The sequence below is a fragment of the Geotrypetes seraphini genome, chromosome 6 (assembly GCF_902459505.1).
Source record: "Geotrypetes seraphini chromosome 6, aGeoSer1.1, whole genome shotgun sequence".
Taxonomy (NCBI): Eukaryota; Metazoa; Chordata; class Amphibia; order Gymnophiona; family Dermophiidae; genus Geotrypetes; species Geotrypetes seraphini.
The window spans coordinates 259,336,298-259,354,900 of NC_047089.1; the positions used below are offsets into that span (position 1 = coordinate 259,336,298).

Sequence of the window (18,603 nt, forward strand, 5' to 3'; positions counted from 1 at the left end):
TCCATTTAGCTGTTAAACAGGAGTGAGGGGGTCCCAACGTGGCCCCGTTTCGTTCCCTGCTTCAGGGGACCCGATGTAAGCTGGTTCAAGATTGAATCCTAGTCAATATTAGTGCTGGAATGGCATAACTGCGTGACTTGCAAACAAACGCATCATAGCTGGGGAATCAAAAAGATAACTTCTTGCGACCTGGTGGTCTGAATCGTAAGAAGTTATCTTTTTGACTCCCCAGCTATGATGCCATTCCAGCACTAGTATCGACTAGGATTCAATCTGAACCAGCTTACATCGGGTCCCCTGATCTTGATCACCCTTCAAAGTTTTGTATTATTTACACGGTCAGTTATATGTCTTTTGGAAAAGTAAAAAGTTAGCAGGTTATTTTATAATGTGACATCCCACAGAAATTTGTTTTGAAGAAATGAATTGCGCTTTGGTTCAGTCTGTCCCTTTTTACATGGAGCTGTAATGATACGTCTTGACAAGAGCAGATGTAACCGGGATCCAGGAGGAGCACTGAAGGGCTTCTATCCAGTGGGAATTAGAACTTCTACCACACTGTTGGCATTTTAGCGTTAGCTAAAAATGTGGCAATATATTTGTTTAATCTACTCTATAATATATTTGTATAGGAAATATATAAACATCTCTGAAATGATCTTATGGTTCATTCAACTTTAAATGCAGTTTGGCTTTCAGTTTCAGAGGATATCTGCAAATGAGGAGTGCTGATTTCTGTGGACATTTTTTCACTGGCAAGTCTTCGTAGACAGTTGATGACCATGTCTTTGGCCTTGGTAGTTGCCATATTTTGCTCTCGTGAGATCCACAAACTGATTTGGTCTACATTATTCATGATGAACTCAGAAGTCATAATCTGTGTTGGGGATGCATTGTTGACCATGTTATCCATGATATACTGATTATATAATTCTACAACCTTCTGTTCAAGATATTCATTCAGACCTGAATTAGAAAGAGAATGTTGTATGATACTTTTATCCTTTATGCTGCCTGCTCGCCAAGACAGTGAGTCCTTCCTGACTGGCTTATGGACTAAATCGCTAGACACTGCTAACATTGATTCCATAGTTGGAGGAATTTCTGATGACTCCAGAAAAGGGCCATCACAAAACTCGAAGCTGCTGTCACTGGTAAAATCAGTCATGCCTGAGTGTAGAGGTATAACCTGGTCACCAGCAATGTAGAAATCATTGTAGTTCCTAAACATGCTTTTACAGGAAGAAGGGACTATGTAAGTTTCTCGGTTTATATTGGAATCCCCTGTAATATTGACAACAGGAGATGTTTGCCTTTCACATACTTTGTGCGTGCTTTGCTGCAATTTACTCTTCTGATACCTATTGCTTAAGGTTTCTCTGCCTTGAATGGTAGAAATTAACTTGTTGACAGACTTGCAGTTGTGAAAAAGAGCCTCTCTTTGTGTGTCTTCAAGAGAGGAACGTGTGAAGTCACAAATGGAGCCCATCTCTCGGGGCATTTCATCAACTGCTTCACCATCCGAGAAACCATCATTGTCATCATCAAACCAGTAGGAAATTCCACTAAGATATCCTTCAGAAAGCATTCCTGGCAGTAGAAGAAGAACACAATCAGGCAATATCTTATAAAAGAAGAGATGTATGAAGTATTTTTATTGCTAACTCACTTAAACACAGATTCTTGACATTTGCAAAGATAAAGAATCTAGGAAGTGTGTTATTAAAGATCTGGAGCAACAATTATCATAAACCCCCAAGCTTTAAATATCAAATATATCCATTTAAGCCATAACCACTTAAGAACCTCAAAGACACAACTCTCTGGGCTCATTAAATTCATAGCCCTAAGCTCCTCACTGGTTCTACTTAATACTTATTCATGAAAATTTTCAAACATGATTTATATATAAATAACACTTAAAGGGAGATGGAAATTTGGTACGAGTAGGTAGCTGAAAAGTAAAAAAGAAGAAGGGTATAATTTGAGTGGAAGGAAAGGCAGAAAATAAAAGAGGGTGGGAAGAGATAAAAAGGAAAGATCAATATATCAAAGAGAATGGTTTACATGCATTTATTCAGGTACTCAAGCTGTTTTCTCTCTCTGTCCCAGTGGGCTCACAATCTATCTATCGTACCTAGGGCAATAGGGGGATTAAGTGACTTGCCCAGGTCACAAGGAGCAGCGTGGGTTTGAACCCACAACCTCAGGGTGCTGAGGCTGTAGCTTTAACCACTGTGCCACACTCTCAAAGTTGTTAAAATGCATGCAGATTGTGAAAAATTGAAGCAGACCTTAGAAAATTGGAAGACTGGGTGTCCAAGTGGTAGATGAAATTTAATGTGGACAAATGCAAAGTGATGCACATTGGGAAGAATAACCTGAATCACAGTTACCGGATGCTAGGGTCCACCTTGGGGGTTAGCGCCCAAGAAAAGGATCTTGGTATAATTGTAGACAATACGATGAAACCAATGTGCGGTGGCGGCCAAAAAAGCAAACAGGATGCTGGGAATTATTAAAAAAGGGATGATTAACAAGACTAAAAATGTCATAATGCCCCTGTATGGCTCCATGGTGTGACCTCATTTGGAGTATTGCGTTCATTTCTGGTCTCCTTATCTCAAGAAAGATAGGTTAGATAGCGCTAGAAAAGGTTCAAAGAAGAGTGACCAAGATGGTAAAGGGGATGGAACTCTTCTCATATAAGGAAAGACTAAAAAGGACATAAGAACATAAGCAATGCCTCCGCGGGGTCAGACCTGAGGTCCATCATGCCCAGCAGTCAGCTCACGCGGTGGCCCAACAGGTCCAGGACCTGTGCAGTAATCCTCTATCTATCCCTCTCTAATCCTCTATCTATACCCCTCTATCCCCTTTTCCAGCAGGAAATTGTCCAATCTTTTCTTGAACCCCAGTACCGTACCCCAGGTTAGGGCTCTTCAGCTTGGAAAAGAGATGACTGAGGGGACTTATGATTGAAGTATACAAAATTCTGAATGGAGTAGAACGGGTACAAGTGGATCGATTTTTCACTTCGTCAAAAGTTACAAAAACGAGGGGACACTCGATGAAGTTACAGGGAAATACTCGTAAAACCAATAGGAGGAAATTTTTTTTCACTCAGAAAATAGTTAAGCTCTGGAATGGGTTGCCAGAGGATGTGTTAAGAGTGGATAGCCTAGCTGGTTTTAAGAAAGGTTTGGACAAGTTCCTGGAGAAAAGTCCATAGTCTGCTATTGAGACAGACATGAGGGAAGCCATTGTTTGCCCTGGATCAGTAGCATGGAAAGTTGCCACTATTTGAGTTTCTGCAGGGTGTTTGTGGCCTGGTTTGGCCAGTGTTGGAAACAGGATAATGGGCTAAATGGACCATTGGTCTGACCCAGTAAGGCTATTCTTATGTTCATATAGATCAGTGGCTCCCAACCCTGTCCTAGAGGACCACCAGGCCATTCGGGTTTTCGGGAAAGCCCTAATGAATATGCATGGAGCAGATTTGCATGCCTGTCACTTCAATTATATGCAAATCTCTCTCGTGCATATTCATTAGGGCTAGCCTGAAAACCTGATTGGCCTGGTGGTCCTCCAGGACAGGGTTGGGAACCACTGATATAGATTACGTGGGAGAAGCCACTATTTGCTTGGAATCAGTAGCTCTTGAGATTCTACTTGAAATCTTGTTATAGTTTGAGATTCTGCCTGGAATCTTGCTAGTTTTTGGGGATTCCGCATGGAATAGTGCTTCTGTTTGGGGTTCCGGAATCTTGCTACTGTTTGAGATTCTGGAATGTTGCTTCTATTTGGGTTTCTGCCAGGTATCTGTCACCTGGATTGGCCAGTGTTGGAAGCAGGATACTGGACTAAATGGACCATTGGTCTGACCCAGTATGGCGGTTCTTATATTTTCAATGTTCAGTCTGCTTTCTACCTAAAGCTACTAGCTTACCTTTGCTTTGTTGAAGTCACTCTATTGGGATGCCAATCATATCATCATATGCATATCATCCCTATTTTGATACTATCCTCTTCTGCTGCTACCTAAGGGTTCTGTCGTAGGACCTCTTTCTCTACACCTCTTCCCTCGATGCCCTGATGTCCTCCCATGGCTTCCAGTATCACCTATATGCTGATGACTCCCAGATCTACCTTGCTACACCTGAAATTTCAGCTAAAGTCCAAGAAGAAATCTCTGCCTGAATGTCTCACCACCATCTGAAACTAAACATATCCAAGACTGAGCTGCTCCTCTTCCTCCATTATCCATCTCTGTAAATAATACTGTCATCGTTCCATTCTCCTCTGCTCACAACCTTGGAATCATCTTCGATTCCAACCTCTCATTTTCTATGCAGATCCAACAAACTGCTAAGGCCTCTCGCTTCCATCTCTACAACATCACCAAAATTCCTTCCTTCTTCTCTGAGCACACTACCTGTTCTCTTAGATTACTGCAATCTACTTCTAACTGGTCTCCCGCAGTGACACTTCTCCCCCCTGCAATCTGTGCAAAAATCTGCTGCACAAGACATCTTCTTCCAACCTCGCTACACTCATGTCACCCCTCTCCACCTTGCATACAGTTCAAGCTTTTATTGCTGACCTACAATTGTGTTCATTCTGCTGCCCCTCAATATCTCTCCTCTCTCTCCTTATATACCTCCCAGAGAACTCCATTCCTCAGATAATCTGCTCTTAGATGCACCCTTCTCCTCCACTGCCAATTTCAGGCTTCGTTCCTTTCATCTAGCTGCTCCCTGTGCCTGGAATAAATTACCTGAGTTTGTCTGCTAAGCCCCTTCCCTTACCTTGTTTAAAAGCAGACTGAAAACCCACATTTTTGATATAGCATTCAATCCATAATCCTATTCCTCTGACCACCAACCCAGCCAGCAGATTACCCATTCCCCTTAACTATATCCATGACATCCTGTTTGTCTATCTTGTCTGTTTAGATTGTAAGCTCTTTGGAGCAGGGACTGTCTTCTTCGTGACCCTGTAGAGCTCTGCATATGTCTGGTAGCACTATAGAAATAATAGTAGTAATATTTCAATATCACTGGTTGGCAGTGAAAACTTTTGTCATCCACTGAGTATAAATATTAGCTGAAATGGTGTGGTGGCCTTGTCAGTCCACTTTTCAAGGTAAAATACAGAAATAGAACAAAAACATGAAGGAAATAAAGTGATACCTTTTTTATTGGCCTAAAAATGCATTTTATGATAAACTTTCGAAGGTAACCCCTTCTTCAGATCAGAAATATTGACTGGATTGTTTCTTTTGTAATGCACTTTTCATCTGATCCCTTTGGTATGTTTAACCCTTTAATTGGCAGATGTTGAACGAGAGCAAGAGTGCATTTGGAGATGCAGATCTCCCATAAGAGCCATAGAAGACATGTGTTGCTTCTGAGCAACAAGGCCAATTAAAGGGTTAATGCAAATGTTTGTTGAAGGAAAGACCGTTCCCGGGGCGGACCCACCCCCACCTCACCCCCTCCTTACTATGCCAGTGCATGTAAGTTATCTTCCTTCATACAATATTTCAGTAGGTAAAGCCTGGAACACTCAGCATCGCAGAGAATTCAGTTTCTGCAAGCCTGTAGGGAAGTCACGTTCCTTTCACTTCTGTGACGTGTAAACAATTAAGGAAGGTTTGACTTATCTGGTTATCTTTCAAAGAGATCCCCCCCCCCCCTTCCCCATGGGGGTGGATTTCTGAAAGCTTAATAAGAAGCGTTTGTGAACAGTGGATTTAAAACCAGCAGTTATCTGTCTGTGTTAAACCTGAAAAGGGGTTTCTGTCTGCCATGGCAGGAAAGTTTGTGAACGTCACATGACTGAGTGTGCAGAGCGGTTTCATTAATACCCTATGCAAATTCTATACTAAGGGTTTGTTATGCATTTTAAGAGATTATTTCATGAGTGGGGGGAAAACCTTTGATGGCTCAAATGGATGTAGGAATATGAAGTAACCAGAGCTGAATCAAAATAGGGGAAGTGGAAATCCACTGCCCATGAGTTCAAAGCAGGGAGGCAAGTCCCGGCACTTTGTAACACAGGAGAAACTTTGAGTGAAAAGATGGGTCATAAAAAAGAGAAGCAAGAGCTTTATTGTGATAAGTTAAGGCTCTTACCACTTGCATTGTGAGGTCATAAAGCTTTATGGTTATAGAAACATAGGGCTGCATTGCCCTGCGCGCTAACTCCACGTAGAAACATGATGGCACATAAAGGCCATATGGCCCATCCAGTCTGCCCATGTGCAACATCCACTGTCTCCTCCTCTCCCTATTGGCTAAAGGGCTCATAATTTTAAAATAGTCCAAAAAGTGGCCTAAATCGGTACTTGGATGATCGTCCAAGTACCGATAATAAAACTGGCCTTTCCCCTGCCTAGAGCGAAAAGAGGTGTTTTTAGAGGAGGGGAAAGGGCGGGAGATGGGCTGACCTAGACTTAGTCATACAGCAAGTATAACCAAAAACTTGAGCAGGTTGCCCAGTCGGAACTTATACATTTTGACTTAAACCAAGTCAAAACAGGTATAAGTTCCGAATTGGGGCTGATCCTCATCGCATGAGCGCAGAAAGCGCCCTACAAGGTTTTACCCACAAACATCAACTTCCGTCACCCTGGAAAACTTTTAAGTGCAAAAGTGCCTTTTTTATATAAAAGAACATAAATAATAAAGTGCCATGTGCAAATTTAGAGTCAAAGAAATCATCACTGTATCAATAAAAACGTTTGAATCAAACAGTTCTTGATAATAGTAGTTTTCTCCACTGAATCAAATATGAAGAAAAACTTAGTTTTCATGAGTCCACAAGAACATAAGCCGTGCCTCTGCTGGGTCAGACCTAAGGCCCATCATGTCCACAGGTCTGCTCACGCAGCAGCCCATCAGATCCAGGACCTGTATAGTAGCTCTGTATCTATACCCAAACTCTTTCTTTTAGGGGGTGCCTAAGTCGAATGCCCTACAGAGTCCCCTGTTTTGTTCTCTTCCTCAGGGGCATCCACTCTGCCCATCCGCAGTACTGTAATCGTTATCTCTTCCTCTCTCTAAGACAGGGGTGTCCAATGTCGGTCCTCGAGGGCCGCAATCCAGTCGGGTTTTCAGGATTTCCCCAATGAATATGCATGAGATCTATTTGCATGCACTGCTTTCAATGCATATTCATTGGGAAAATCCTGAAAACCCGACTGGATTGCGGCCCTTGAGGACCGACATTGGACACCCCTGCTCTAAGAGATCCCACGTGCCTATCCCACATTTTCTTGAACTCAGACACAGTCTTTGTCTCTCTTCCAGGAGACTTTTCCACGTATCTACCACTCTTTCTGTAAGAAAGTGTTTCCTTATATTACTCCTTAGGGACAGGAAGAGATAGTGAATGCCGCAAATGGGCAGGCTGTATGGGCCATTTGGCCTTTATGCCCATCTGCAGCATCCACTATCTCCTCCTGTCCCTAAGAGTACCAGTTAGAGCGGTATTTGGGCCTAGACCCACTGCACTGACCACTAAACTACTCCAGAGTTACCAGATTTTCCCAAAGGAAAATCCGGAGCCATGGCCACGCCCCCAGGCCTGCCCAGTTCTGCCTGTGTCACGCCCCCAAACAGTATCCATGCATACGTGGACGCTACACAATGACATCACATGCACGTTGTATCCGCGCATGAGCGAAAAGGAGGACGTCTGAGGAAATCCGGACATCTCGTAACTCTATGCTTGATGCTCTAAGTTTGGAATGGCCATTGTATCTGCAACTGTCTGCGTTGTCACTTTCACCTCTTAGGGTGCTGGGAGGGGGACAATGCTTTTATCCCTCCAGTTGTCATCTGGTCAGTTTGGGCACCTTTTTGGCACTTAGTCATTACTGAAACAGGTATAACCAAAAAGATCCTGTTTTATGCCTGGATGTTTTCACAGAAAAATGTCCAAATTCTAAGCTTGCTCTAGTCCTCCCAAAATACACCTCTGACCTGCCCCCTTGAGATTTACATGAACTGCATAGAAAAACAGCTTAAAAATTGGTTTTGAGAAAAGGTCCATCTGCCACTTTGTGCCTTTTGGGGGTGTAATTGGGCAGAGTACGGTACTGGGGTTCAAGAAAGGATTAGACAAATTCCTACTGGAAAAGGGGATAGAGGGGTATAGATAGAAGATTACTGCACAGGTCCTGGATCTGTTGGGCCACCACGTGAGCGGACTGCTGGGCACAATGGACCTCGGGTCTGACCCAGCAGAGGCATTTCTTATGTTCTTATGTAAAGATCAGCCTCTCCAGCAGGGGGTGAGGACGGCTCACTTCTTTTGTGGAAGTTACCTTTATGTAGGGCGGTAATTGCCACTCTGTACAGAGTTTACATAAGCCATACTGGGACAGACTGATGGTCAGTCAAGCCCAGGATCCAGTTTCCAACAGTGGCCAGTTCAGGTCACAAATACCTGGCAAGATCCCAAGGAGTAAAGAACAGATTGTAAGGTGTGAAAAAACATCACTCCTTAAGGGCTCTGAATTATGGAATGATTTACTGTCTTTTATATTAGGGAGAAGTGAATTTGATGCAGTTTAGACAGCACAAATTGTGAATGGAATATGTGTTAAACTAGCTTTTAAACTATTTCTTTTCAAGTTTTGATTTCATTTATTCTTCATCTTATAATTTTCTTCTATTTTTAAAAAATATCTTAGCTGCTGTGAACGTGATATTAAGCAGACTATCAGTACCAGCATTAAATTAAACCACTGTAAATTAAATTGTCATTTCCACTCTCCATCTTTGCTTCTCTGCCCAGAATAAAAGTCACTTAAGTTTTCCTTTGATTCCATTCTCTTGCCACTTAGGGAATCTTCTGAGTTTATCTTGCACCTTATTAAATTTCATCGCTGTTTTTGTCCCTCCAGCCTTTCCATTTTTAAATAAATAAATTTAGGGAACTATGATCCCTGATTTTCAGCCCATTTTTAAAGCCGCTGACACCATGGACTGAATCTTATTCAAATATTCCAATTCCAGTAGCCACTAAGTGTCCTGGACAAAGACTGAGCTGACTTTTGCCTGGTCAGCTTTGCAGGGAACCAGCACAGAAGGTGGCCAGAGTGGGCATAACTGCTGGCTCATACACAGCTCTGCCAAGGACCACCCTGGCACTAATCTCACAGTGTTGCAGCAGTCAGAAGAGATGGTCAGGGACACAGTAAGGTTAAGTGCTACTGGTAGGGTTTAAGTGGACAGGAGTATCTCCTGCCCATTTAAACTCTATTAAATATTTACCCCATAGCCTTGGTTTGGCTCAAGACATATTTAACAATTTCCCACAGAAATTTACTCCTGAGAACAAGTGACTTTTGAAGTGAATAGCAATTACATTGTTTCATGCCGTCTCTTCCTCTTGGTGTCTGGGTGACCTCAGCATTGCTGGCAGCTTATACCCATGAGATGCCAAGATGCAAAACATTCTGCAGTCAAGTTTTATGCTCATGTTTATTTAGATTTTCAGACTCCAATTTTATAGGAACTCTAGTAGCAGAGCTTTGGGGGAAATAACAAACCCTATCACCGGGACACAATAAACCCTGTTTAGAAGTAAAAGGTTGACTCACTGAGATCCTGGAACTGCCTATAAATATTTTCATGGAAAATACCTGGCCGTAACCTCAAGAAACTTACTTATAGGAGCAAAAGGACCAAGATATCTAGAAGAGAGACAGGACAGAAATCTACACAGACGTTGTTTTGGGCAAGGTGGAGTTAGGATCTTACCTTCCAGCAGGAGCAAATTACAGTATCCTGTTCTGTCAGTCAGACAAATTAGTCTTGCTAAAATGAATAAACAAGCTGCAACATTTATTTCTAGATGGCGGAGTGTCGCTTGCAAAAGCCAGAGGGAAGTCCCTTCAGTGTGTATTTGTGAATGTGTAACTAATACTCCTTCTGTTGCTTTCAAACCACACGTGGCTCTTTGTTCCTCTTTCTTCCACTGAGTGAAACTAAAATGGTCATTTTCAGTCCAAAAACATATTTCCAGTTAAACTTTTGCAAATGAAATGTTAATTGAGATCTTAAATAGAGATTGGTTTACGTAGACAAGGAGTTATGTTCAGGACTGGCTTAACGCTATATTAAAAATAAAAAAACAAAAATTTCATAAAAAGAGGGTTAATAAAAAGGCAATTACGACCAATGATAGTTCACAACAGGCTGGGTAGGATTATTTCCAAGTCCAGATAGCCATGAACACTTGAAGCCTTTCAACCTTTAAAAAAACCACAAACCCTACTATATATATACACACACAGCTGTATATATATATATATATATTTATAAGAATTAGCGGGTTTGGTGATTAAGAACGCTTTCACATATATCAATACTTTAGGGTTATTTGTCATAGAATTAGTACACGAAGGATTAGTTAACACTGTATTAGACACCCCCACGCAGTGGCGTACCTAGCATATGTGACACCAGGGACCCATCATTTTTTGACACCCCCCATCTGTACGAAAAACATGATTTTTAGTAACAAGCCACATATCACACATGAGTACTTAGGAAAAGGCAGCAGCTTACATACTGTAGTGAGCAATACAACAACAATACACAAGAGGACATCCGCTGAAAATCAGGGGTGGGAAATTTCATGGCGACACCAGGAAGTTCTTCTTCACCGAAAGGGTGGTCGATCGTTGGAATGAACTTCCACTTCAAGTGATTCAGGCCAGCAGCGTGCTGGATTTTAAAAGGAAATGGGATACACATGTGGGATCTCTAGGGGGGTAAATTCAAGGGGGTAGGGTTGTTGGAGTGGGAAGACTTGATGGGCTGTGGCCCTTTTCTGCCATCATCTTCTATGTTTCTATGTTTCTATATTGTAAAACTAAACAAGCCAGACTAGTACAGATCAATCCTGCAGTCAATCCTAACAAAAAAACATGTCTTTCAAACACACAGAACACAAAAAACACCTTCGCCTAGTATGGAATATGTCATCACAAACAACCCCTCTCCCTTTTACAAAACTGTAATGTGGATTTTAGCCACGGTGGTAACAGCTCTGATGCTCATAGAATTCTGAGCATCAGAGCTGCTACTACCATGGCTGGCGTTAAAAAATGCTCCACAGTTTTGTAAAAGGGGGGATAAAATAGAAATACATAGACAAAGGTTATATTGAACCAACAAGAAGCTGGACTTTGCATACAGTGCACCACAGAAACAGTGACACATGTCTCCTAAAGCAATAAATAAATAGAAATTTTTTTTTCTACCTTTGTCTTTTGTGGTTTCTGCTTTCCTCATCTTCTTGTAACTCTCTTCCTTCCATCCACTGTCTGCCATCTCTCTTCACCTATATGGCATCTTCTATCCTTCTATGCCCCTTCCAGAAACTGTATGCCTCCCCCTTCCATCTCTCCTTTCACCCCCATTGGTCTGGCATCTCTCTCCTCTCCTTCCCTTTCCCACACCTCTCCTCTGCAATCCCTTTCCCTTTTATCCCTCATTTTCCTTTTCAATTTATTTTCTGCATCTGTCTAGATTACATTCTTACTACCCTCTCATCTATGTCCTTTTTTACTGTCTACCTAAAGCTTGCCACCTCTTTCCATTACCCCTCCAGTGTTTCCCTAACTCAGTCCTTTTCTCCCCATCATGTGCCCTCCTTTTATTTATCCCCTCCTTCCATCATGTACCCTCTTTCTCCAACCCTTCCATCTAGTACCTTCTCCTCTGTCCATTTCCATCCAGCGTCTGCTCCCCTCTTTCTCTCCTCCCATTTCCTTTCTGCATTTGCTCCCTTATCTCTCCCATCTGTACTTATATCCAGCATAGGCTCCCCACTACCATCCATTATCTGCCCTTTGTCTCACCATCCACCCCTCTTCAATCAGCATCTGCCCCCTTTCATTCCCTCCAATATCCTTCCCCCTTATGTCTCTCCCCTCTCTCTGTTCATCAATTCCATCAGCACCACCCTTCCATATCACCCTCCCCCCTTTCTTTCCCTCCACCACTCTTTCATTCCAGAAGTCCTGCTCCTTTCTCTCCCTTCATGCAGCAAGGTCCCACGATGACTGTAGCTGCCGGCTGCCAGTCCACCCCACTCCGACATACTTGCTCTGGAGCGGACTCAGCAGCTGGAAGGTCCCACGATGACTCGTTTGCTGGCTTTGCTCCAGCAGATGCAGGGAGTTGTGGCAAAGTCTCGCAATGACTGCGTCTGCCGGGTCCACCTCCTCTGACGTAACTTACTTCTTCCAGAGCAGAGCCGGCAGACGAGTCATCGCGGGACTTTCCTGCACCTCAGCACGGCTGCAGACTCTGCTGTAGAGAAAGTAAGTCAGAAGTAACGTGACCATTTATTTTTTTCATCAAAAGGGGACATCTATTAATTGACTGTGTATCCTTTCTTTCATTTCTTTCTTTCTGCACTCAGGCCCAACAATTGTCTCTTTCTATTCCCTCCCTCCTTCCTTCCCATGTCCTTAGTGCCCCCAGTACCTCCGTCCTGTGTCCATGGTGCCCCCAGTGCCTCCTTCCCGTGTCCATGGTGCCCCCGTGCCCCCAGTGCCTCCTTATGTCCCCCCTACTGCCTTCTAGATTTTATCCACCCCCAAAGCCAGCCTGCCTGTCTGCCTACCTATCTCCCTCCCTCCCTGCTGTGCTAAAGCCAGCCAGCTTGCCTGCCTACATCCTGCCCTCCCTGCCACGGGAAAAAAAAAGCACCTCTCCCCTTCCTTTCCCCCAGTCCGCGCCTGCAATCTTACCTTCTCCCGCCGACAAGAAGTCTTTCCGACGTCAATTCTGACATCGGAGAGGACGTTCCAGGCCAGCCAGGCAGTGATTGGCTGGCCCGGAACGTCCTCTCCGATGTCAGAATTGACGTCGGAAAGACTTCTTGTTGGCGGGGGGAGGTAAGATTGCAGCGGCGCAGGCCGGGGGAAAGGAAAGGCAGGAGGACCCGGACCTGGCCGGCTGTGCACCCCCCAAGCCATGCACCCGGGGCGGACTGCCCCCCCCCCGTCCCCCCCTTGGTACGCCACTGCCCCCACGGTCTCTAATTTGCTTGGTTTCCCCAAACACCCTCACCACCACCTCCACCAAGTCATACTGACTTTCCATGCTCTCCTCCCCATATGTTTTCATTCATGGTCTCCCCCCCCATCCCCCATTTCACCTCTCTGTAAGTAGCAGGGAAAAGGGCAGAGCCTAGCTGTGGGCATGGAGGCAGCAATAGTTTGTGACGAAATAAGTAACTAAATCTTAGCTGAAAGGTCCGGTGGAGTCATTTCCATTCTGTGAGATGTCAGAGAGTAATCAGTTGTAGGCTTCTCCTTCTGATGAAGACAAATGGTAATTGGGGAGAGCCATTATAAGTAATCAGAACTGGATGGAAGTATCAAGTAACTGTTAAGTTTATATAAGGATTGTTAGTGTGGACTAAAGGATTAGGGCATGGACATTTATCACTTCACCACCTGATTGTATTTTAGTATTAGGTTGGTGGTGGAGAACAATTGAAGTACGATGATGCTTCCTAATATCCTTTCCTCCCAGTAGGAGTAACATAAGGCACTGAGCAATTTTTCACTAATAATATGGAGGTGTTTAAGCACCATGGTTGAGTTTAGTTATTTATCTATTCATATTGTGATAAACCTAGCACCCATACTAGTTTTGCACCTAACAGGATCCTGTGCAGAAGAGCTGACCAGGTTAATTCTGGTGACCAACTTGAGGCTGACCTCTCTTGCCCATATGATCAGAGCAGTAGTGATCTAGATCAGGGGCAGGCAGACTTGCAACACTGGCATCCTGGCTATAAGTCAGCTAGGGCAGGCAAAGAGAAACTATCTGAGCCTAGAAAACCCAGGCAGAACAAGCAAGGAAAGCCTGCAGTAGCACCAAAGACCATCCCCCTCTACAGGCTGAAGGGGATTGGCTGTGAGCTGATTAAAAGCAGGCTGAAGCAAACAGCAGGGGGAGGAGAGAGTGATGAGAGTGAGTCACTCCAGCAGCTCAGAGCAGTGCCAGAGCCTTGGGACAAGGAAGCAGTGGCTGATGTCCCAGATTGGCCCATGCAGGAGGTAGAAGAAAGCCTTCCCACTTCTACCTGTCTTTTTCCAGAGTTGTTGTGAAAGGTCACTCAGACACAATAATCAGAGACTTGAAAGCACCAGGGTTTATTCAGCATATATGCGATTCCCGAGCACCAAGTTGGCAGCTTCAGAAGTCTTGAAACCAGGAAGTTACAGAGATATTTATTCATATTTCTGGCTATACAACTGAATTCTAGAAAAAACTTCACGTGTTACTTTTCTTAACAATCATTGGTCCTAAGCTCACACTAGCAGGTCACTTATCTAAGCCCTGCAGTCTTTCTGTTACATGGCCAGGAGGGCGGAATACAATATTGTGTATGCTGAGATAACCATAAGAAGCTAAAATGCCCAAGCTAAAACACCCAGTGCAGGCAGGCTAGAACATGAGATAAGTTAGGTCTGCAGCTAAACATAATTCAGTATTTTATTAAAAAAGAAAACCAATCCCAGACTCCTTCAGTCCCCCCTTTCAGGCTAGTCGAATGAAGGAGGAAGGAGACGAGCCTGATAAAGTTCAAGAAGGAGGAAGGTTAGGATCAGTTGTAGGGATTGGTCGATACTGGGGGAGTGCAAGGGCAATAGCAGTAGTGGAATGGTCAACAGCAGAGTCAACAGTTCGGTGGAGCAGCTTTATGGCTATGGGGACACATAGGGCAGGCAGCAAAGGAGCAGAGAAGACAGGAAGGCAACCAGCAAGATGGTCTTCATTGCTGAGCCAGAGGGCAACCAGGAGCCGAAGGTGCCAGAGAGCCAGTCTGCAGTGAGGCCATGCCAGGTCTGGACAGTAACATGAGCCAGTTTGGTGATACGATCCACAACTTCCTCGATCACTTTACCATTGTCATCAAGTTCAAAGCAACAGTTGGCGAGGTTGAATTTGCCACAGACACCCTTTTCTGCCGCCAGAAAGTAGTCTAGACCTAGGCAGTTCTGATAGATAGCAGTGCGCATTTTAGCATTGGCCTTGCCAATAGTAGCCAATGCCCGAGCTGTTTCATTGGTAATGAGTTCATGAACAGCCTGCAAGCAAATGATGTGGTTAAGCATATAGATAGGGGTCTGATAACCAAAGCAACCATCTTCGGCCCAAGTAGCAGATCCATAAGCAGCGATAGAAACGTAGAAACATAGAAAGATGATCCATTCTGCAGGCCAGTCATCACCCCCATTCACCTATTTTAAGGGAATTAGTGGAAGTAGACCGCTTTTTGCGACCCCTGGTGTCGAATACAGGGGCTCTCAGGTGTTCACCATTGGCCAGCGGTAACAGGAAGAAGCTGGGACGGATCATGCCAAGTACACATGCACCAGTTCAGTTAGCAGGCAATCAAGAGTAAGCAGATCACAGAGCCAATATCAACCATCAGGAGCTGACCATCGTTCATACGAAGTTCCATTAAGCAGTGTCTGAAGGGGTTGACTTGGCAAATTGGAGGTGTTCTTGGCAGGCCAGGGGTCCCAGGCAACAATGGAGGTGTTAAAAGAACAGAGGGAGAAATTGAAAATGAAGTAACAATGATTAAACAAGTTCAATCTACAATAATAAAAGATAATCAAATTATTAGAAGAAAATTGGAAACTATGGAAAATAATTATCGGACTAATAACCTGCGATTACTGAACTTTCCAAAAATTTCATCTATAAACCCGAGGGAGATGATAAAAAGGTACTTTATTGAGATACTAAATATTCCTGAGGAATCATTGCCCCCCTCTCACTCGAGTATATTATTTGCCTATCAAAGTAAGGAATCAGCAACCGGAGGATCAGAAACAGGAAACACAAGACCTTCAACAAGATTTGACAGCAATTCTGGAAACATCAGATAAAGATTTGGCTAAACCAGCAACTCTTTTACTATCTGTGGCGTTGCTGCCAGATAAAGATTGGATATTAAAAATGTTTTTTAAGAATAAGAATAAAGAATTTCTGGGTTTGAAAATTCAAATGTTTCCAGATGTCAGTAGAGAAACTCAGAACCGTAGGCATCAATTTCTTCTGATGAAAGCAGGAGTTACACAGCTGGGTGGTATTTTCTTTTTACGTTTCCCATGTAAATGTATAATAAGGTATCGAGATAATAAATATGTGTTTTTTGAACCGGCTCAACTTACAGCTTTCTTGAAGCTGAAACGTTTGGAAAAGGAAGGAACAACATAATAGTAACAACAAATGGACTTGATTAAATAGAATAAGCTCCTTAATCCAGTCATTAGATACTTTTTTCTTGTATAGAATTTATTAATTGATTTCCTTAAAGTTCACTCATAATATTCTTGGATCATTTCATTGAGGACTTGAGATTGTATGATTAGAGATTTTCAGTATTATGGAAATTATTTTTCTTCTTATTTTGTGTATGATCTGACAATCTTTCTGTACAAAATGTTTGATTTTGTTAAAAATTTAAAAATGATAAATAAAGAATTTAAAAAAAAAAGAACAGAGAGATGAACACTTGAGGTATCCAGCCTGGACGTTGAAGAGGGGGTCCAATACGCTGAAGACAGTGGGAAGCAACAATGGAGGTTCGCAAGGCCCATCGTGAAGGTCATGGCCCTGACGTGAAAGTGAGGTTCTGTGAAGTCAGGTTTAACATGTCCAGTTGCTTTGCCTCCCATGGCCATTGTTCTCCCATACCAGTCCCTCCACATACAAAACATTTGCTAACGTTAAAAGTCTGACCTATAGTTTCAGCAAACTGTATAAACAAATTTCTAGTGATTACAGGAATATCAAAATCTACTTTCATATTTTCATAAAACTGGGAAAACACCACAGAGTGATGGACAGGAGCACGTGGGCGGGATACAATATGGACATATACAACAGTACCCAGGTCTCGCCTTTTACCATCAATATACAATGCCATGCGGCCTCTGGCCTTCTGGACTTGGACATTGGCATTCCAGTTATGTGGGTCAGTGATAATAAAAACCATGGGATTACAGTGGCTTGCAGTACACGTGGGACTGGGGTTAGGGCCTACTGCAAGAGTGGCAGAGGGGGTATTGGCTGGGTATTTATGAGGGTTCTTGGAGGTGGCCCATGAGACACATTCCCACTCAGGACAAGCTCCACCATTAGTGAAGGTTTCCTCATAGGGGCATTTTTTAAAAGGCATCAGGTTATACAGACATATATACTTAGCACATTTGGTATAATAACGCTGCCAATCTAGGGAGCCACACAAAACTGTATTAGGGGAGTACCATGACCTTGAGCAACATCAAATAACACATATGTATCAAAATACAAAGACACCAGGCGAGTGGGGTCTACAATAAGAGTCTGGTTGATAAGTGGACCCTCAACATTATCAATGCGGATCTCCACCCACTTTTCAACTTCATCACCAGTAGATTGGAAACAGATGTTTGACACTTTCTGTACTTAACTCCATCATGCAAACAAACATCAGGCAAAGGGGCCGAGGGGCTCTTAAATTGGGTACGATATAGGAGGGCCATTTCTTCCTTATCTCCATTACAGACCTGAGAAAGACACGGTTTACAGGGAGTAAGGGATTGTGACTGATCCCCTAGTACAATAGGGAAGAAATACAGAAGAAATAAACATAAGGCAGTGAGGGCAACACAAATATCAGATATATAAGACAAAAGGCGCCTACAATGCTAACATAGGAAGCTCATTTTTCTTTCAGGCACAACTTAGAAAATCTCAAACAGTTATACTCAAGACACTTGCTAAAGGCATTAGTTGGAGGTAGCGATAAACCACAGGCTGTCAGTTATACTCAAACACTCGTAAAGAGTTATATTCAGAACAGCTGCTAAGTACATTGGTAAATATTCAGAACATTTTGAGGTTTTAGAAAGCTTCAGCTGAAGATTCGTGTTGTACTGGAACCAAGTTTCATGTCCGGACACCTTGACAACTGTAAGAGAAGAAAGTAGGACAGTAAAAGGACCTATCCATCTAGGTTTCAGGGGGTCTGACTTCCAAGTTTTAGCCATACTGTATTTCTAGGGACATACCCATGAACGTGCGTGGCTATCGGTAGTGGGGCCCTTTCCAGGACCCATTTGTGGAGCTCTTGAAGGGCTTTAGCTAAGGATTGGATCTGACTCTAGAGGATATCCGATCCCAGAGTAGCAAAGGAACCAGGGTCTGAGTTCACTATGGGTGGTGGCCGGCCAAACATGAGCTGAAACGGGGACAGTGCAGTGGGTTTTGACGGGGTACACCTGATCTGAAAAAGAACGGAAAGCAACAGGACAGGACAGGTTTCTTCAATTCGTTTGGTGAGAAGGGTCTTAAAGCTTCTGTTCATCCTTTCAGCTCTGGGGGTGGTAAGCAGCATATAATTTCCATTCAATTTGGAGGGCCTGAGCAGTTTGTTGGACGACATCAGCAATGAAGATGAGGCCGTTGTTGCTGCCTATGGAAACAGGGAGAATTATATCATTCAGGAGTTGGTTGGTTACGTCCCTGGCGCATTCAGTGCGAGTAGGAAGGTTTTGACCCA

The 18,603-nt window shown here is 43.4% G+C and overlaps 1 protein-coding gene across 1 annotated transcript; it reads right to left on the reverse strand.

Annotated features, from left to right (window-relative positions):
- Positions 1-259: 259 nt before the first annotated feature.
- Positions 260-9,816, reverse strand: C6HXorf21 (chromosome 6 CXorf21 homolog). The gene is made up of 2 exons (XM_033949569.1): positions 9,774-9,816; positions 260-1,590 (listed from the first exon to the last, which is right to left on the reverse strand). The coding sequence occupies exon 2, from the start codon at positions 1,586-1,588 to the stop codon at positions 668-670; it is 921 nt and encodes a 306-aa protein (XP_033805460.1). The 5' UTR covers positions 1,589-1,590; positions 9,774-9,816; the 3' UTR covers positions 260-667.
- Between the last annotated feature and the right edge of the window lie 8,787 nt (positions 9,817-18,603).

Bases quoted from the DNA above. Each gene is read 5' to 3' on its own strand.
- C6HXorf21 (XM_033949569.1), bottom strand. From the start codon at position 1,588: ATGCTTTCTGAAGGATATCTTAGTGGAATTTCCTACTGGTTTGATGAT.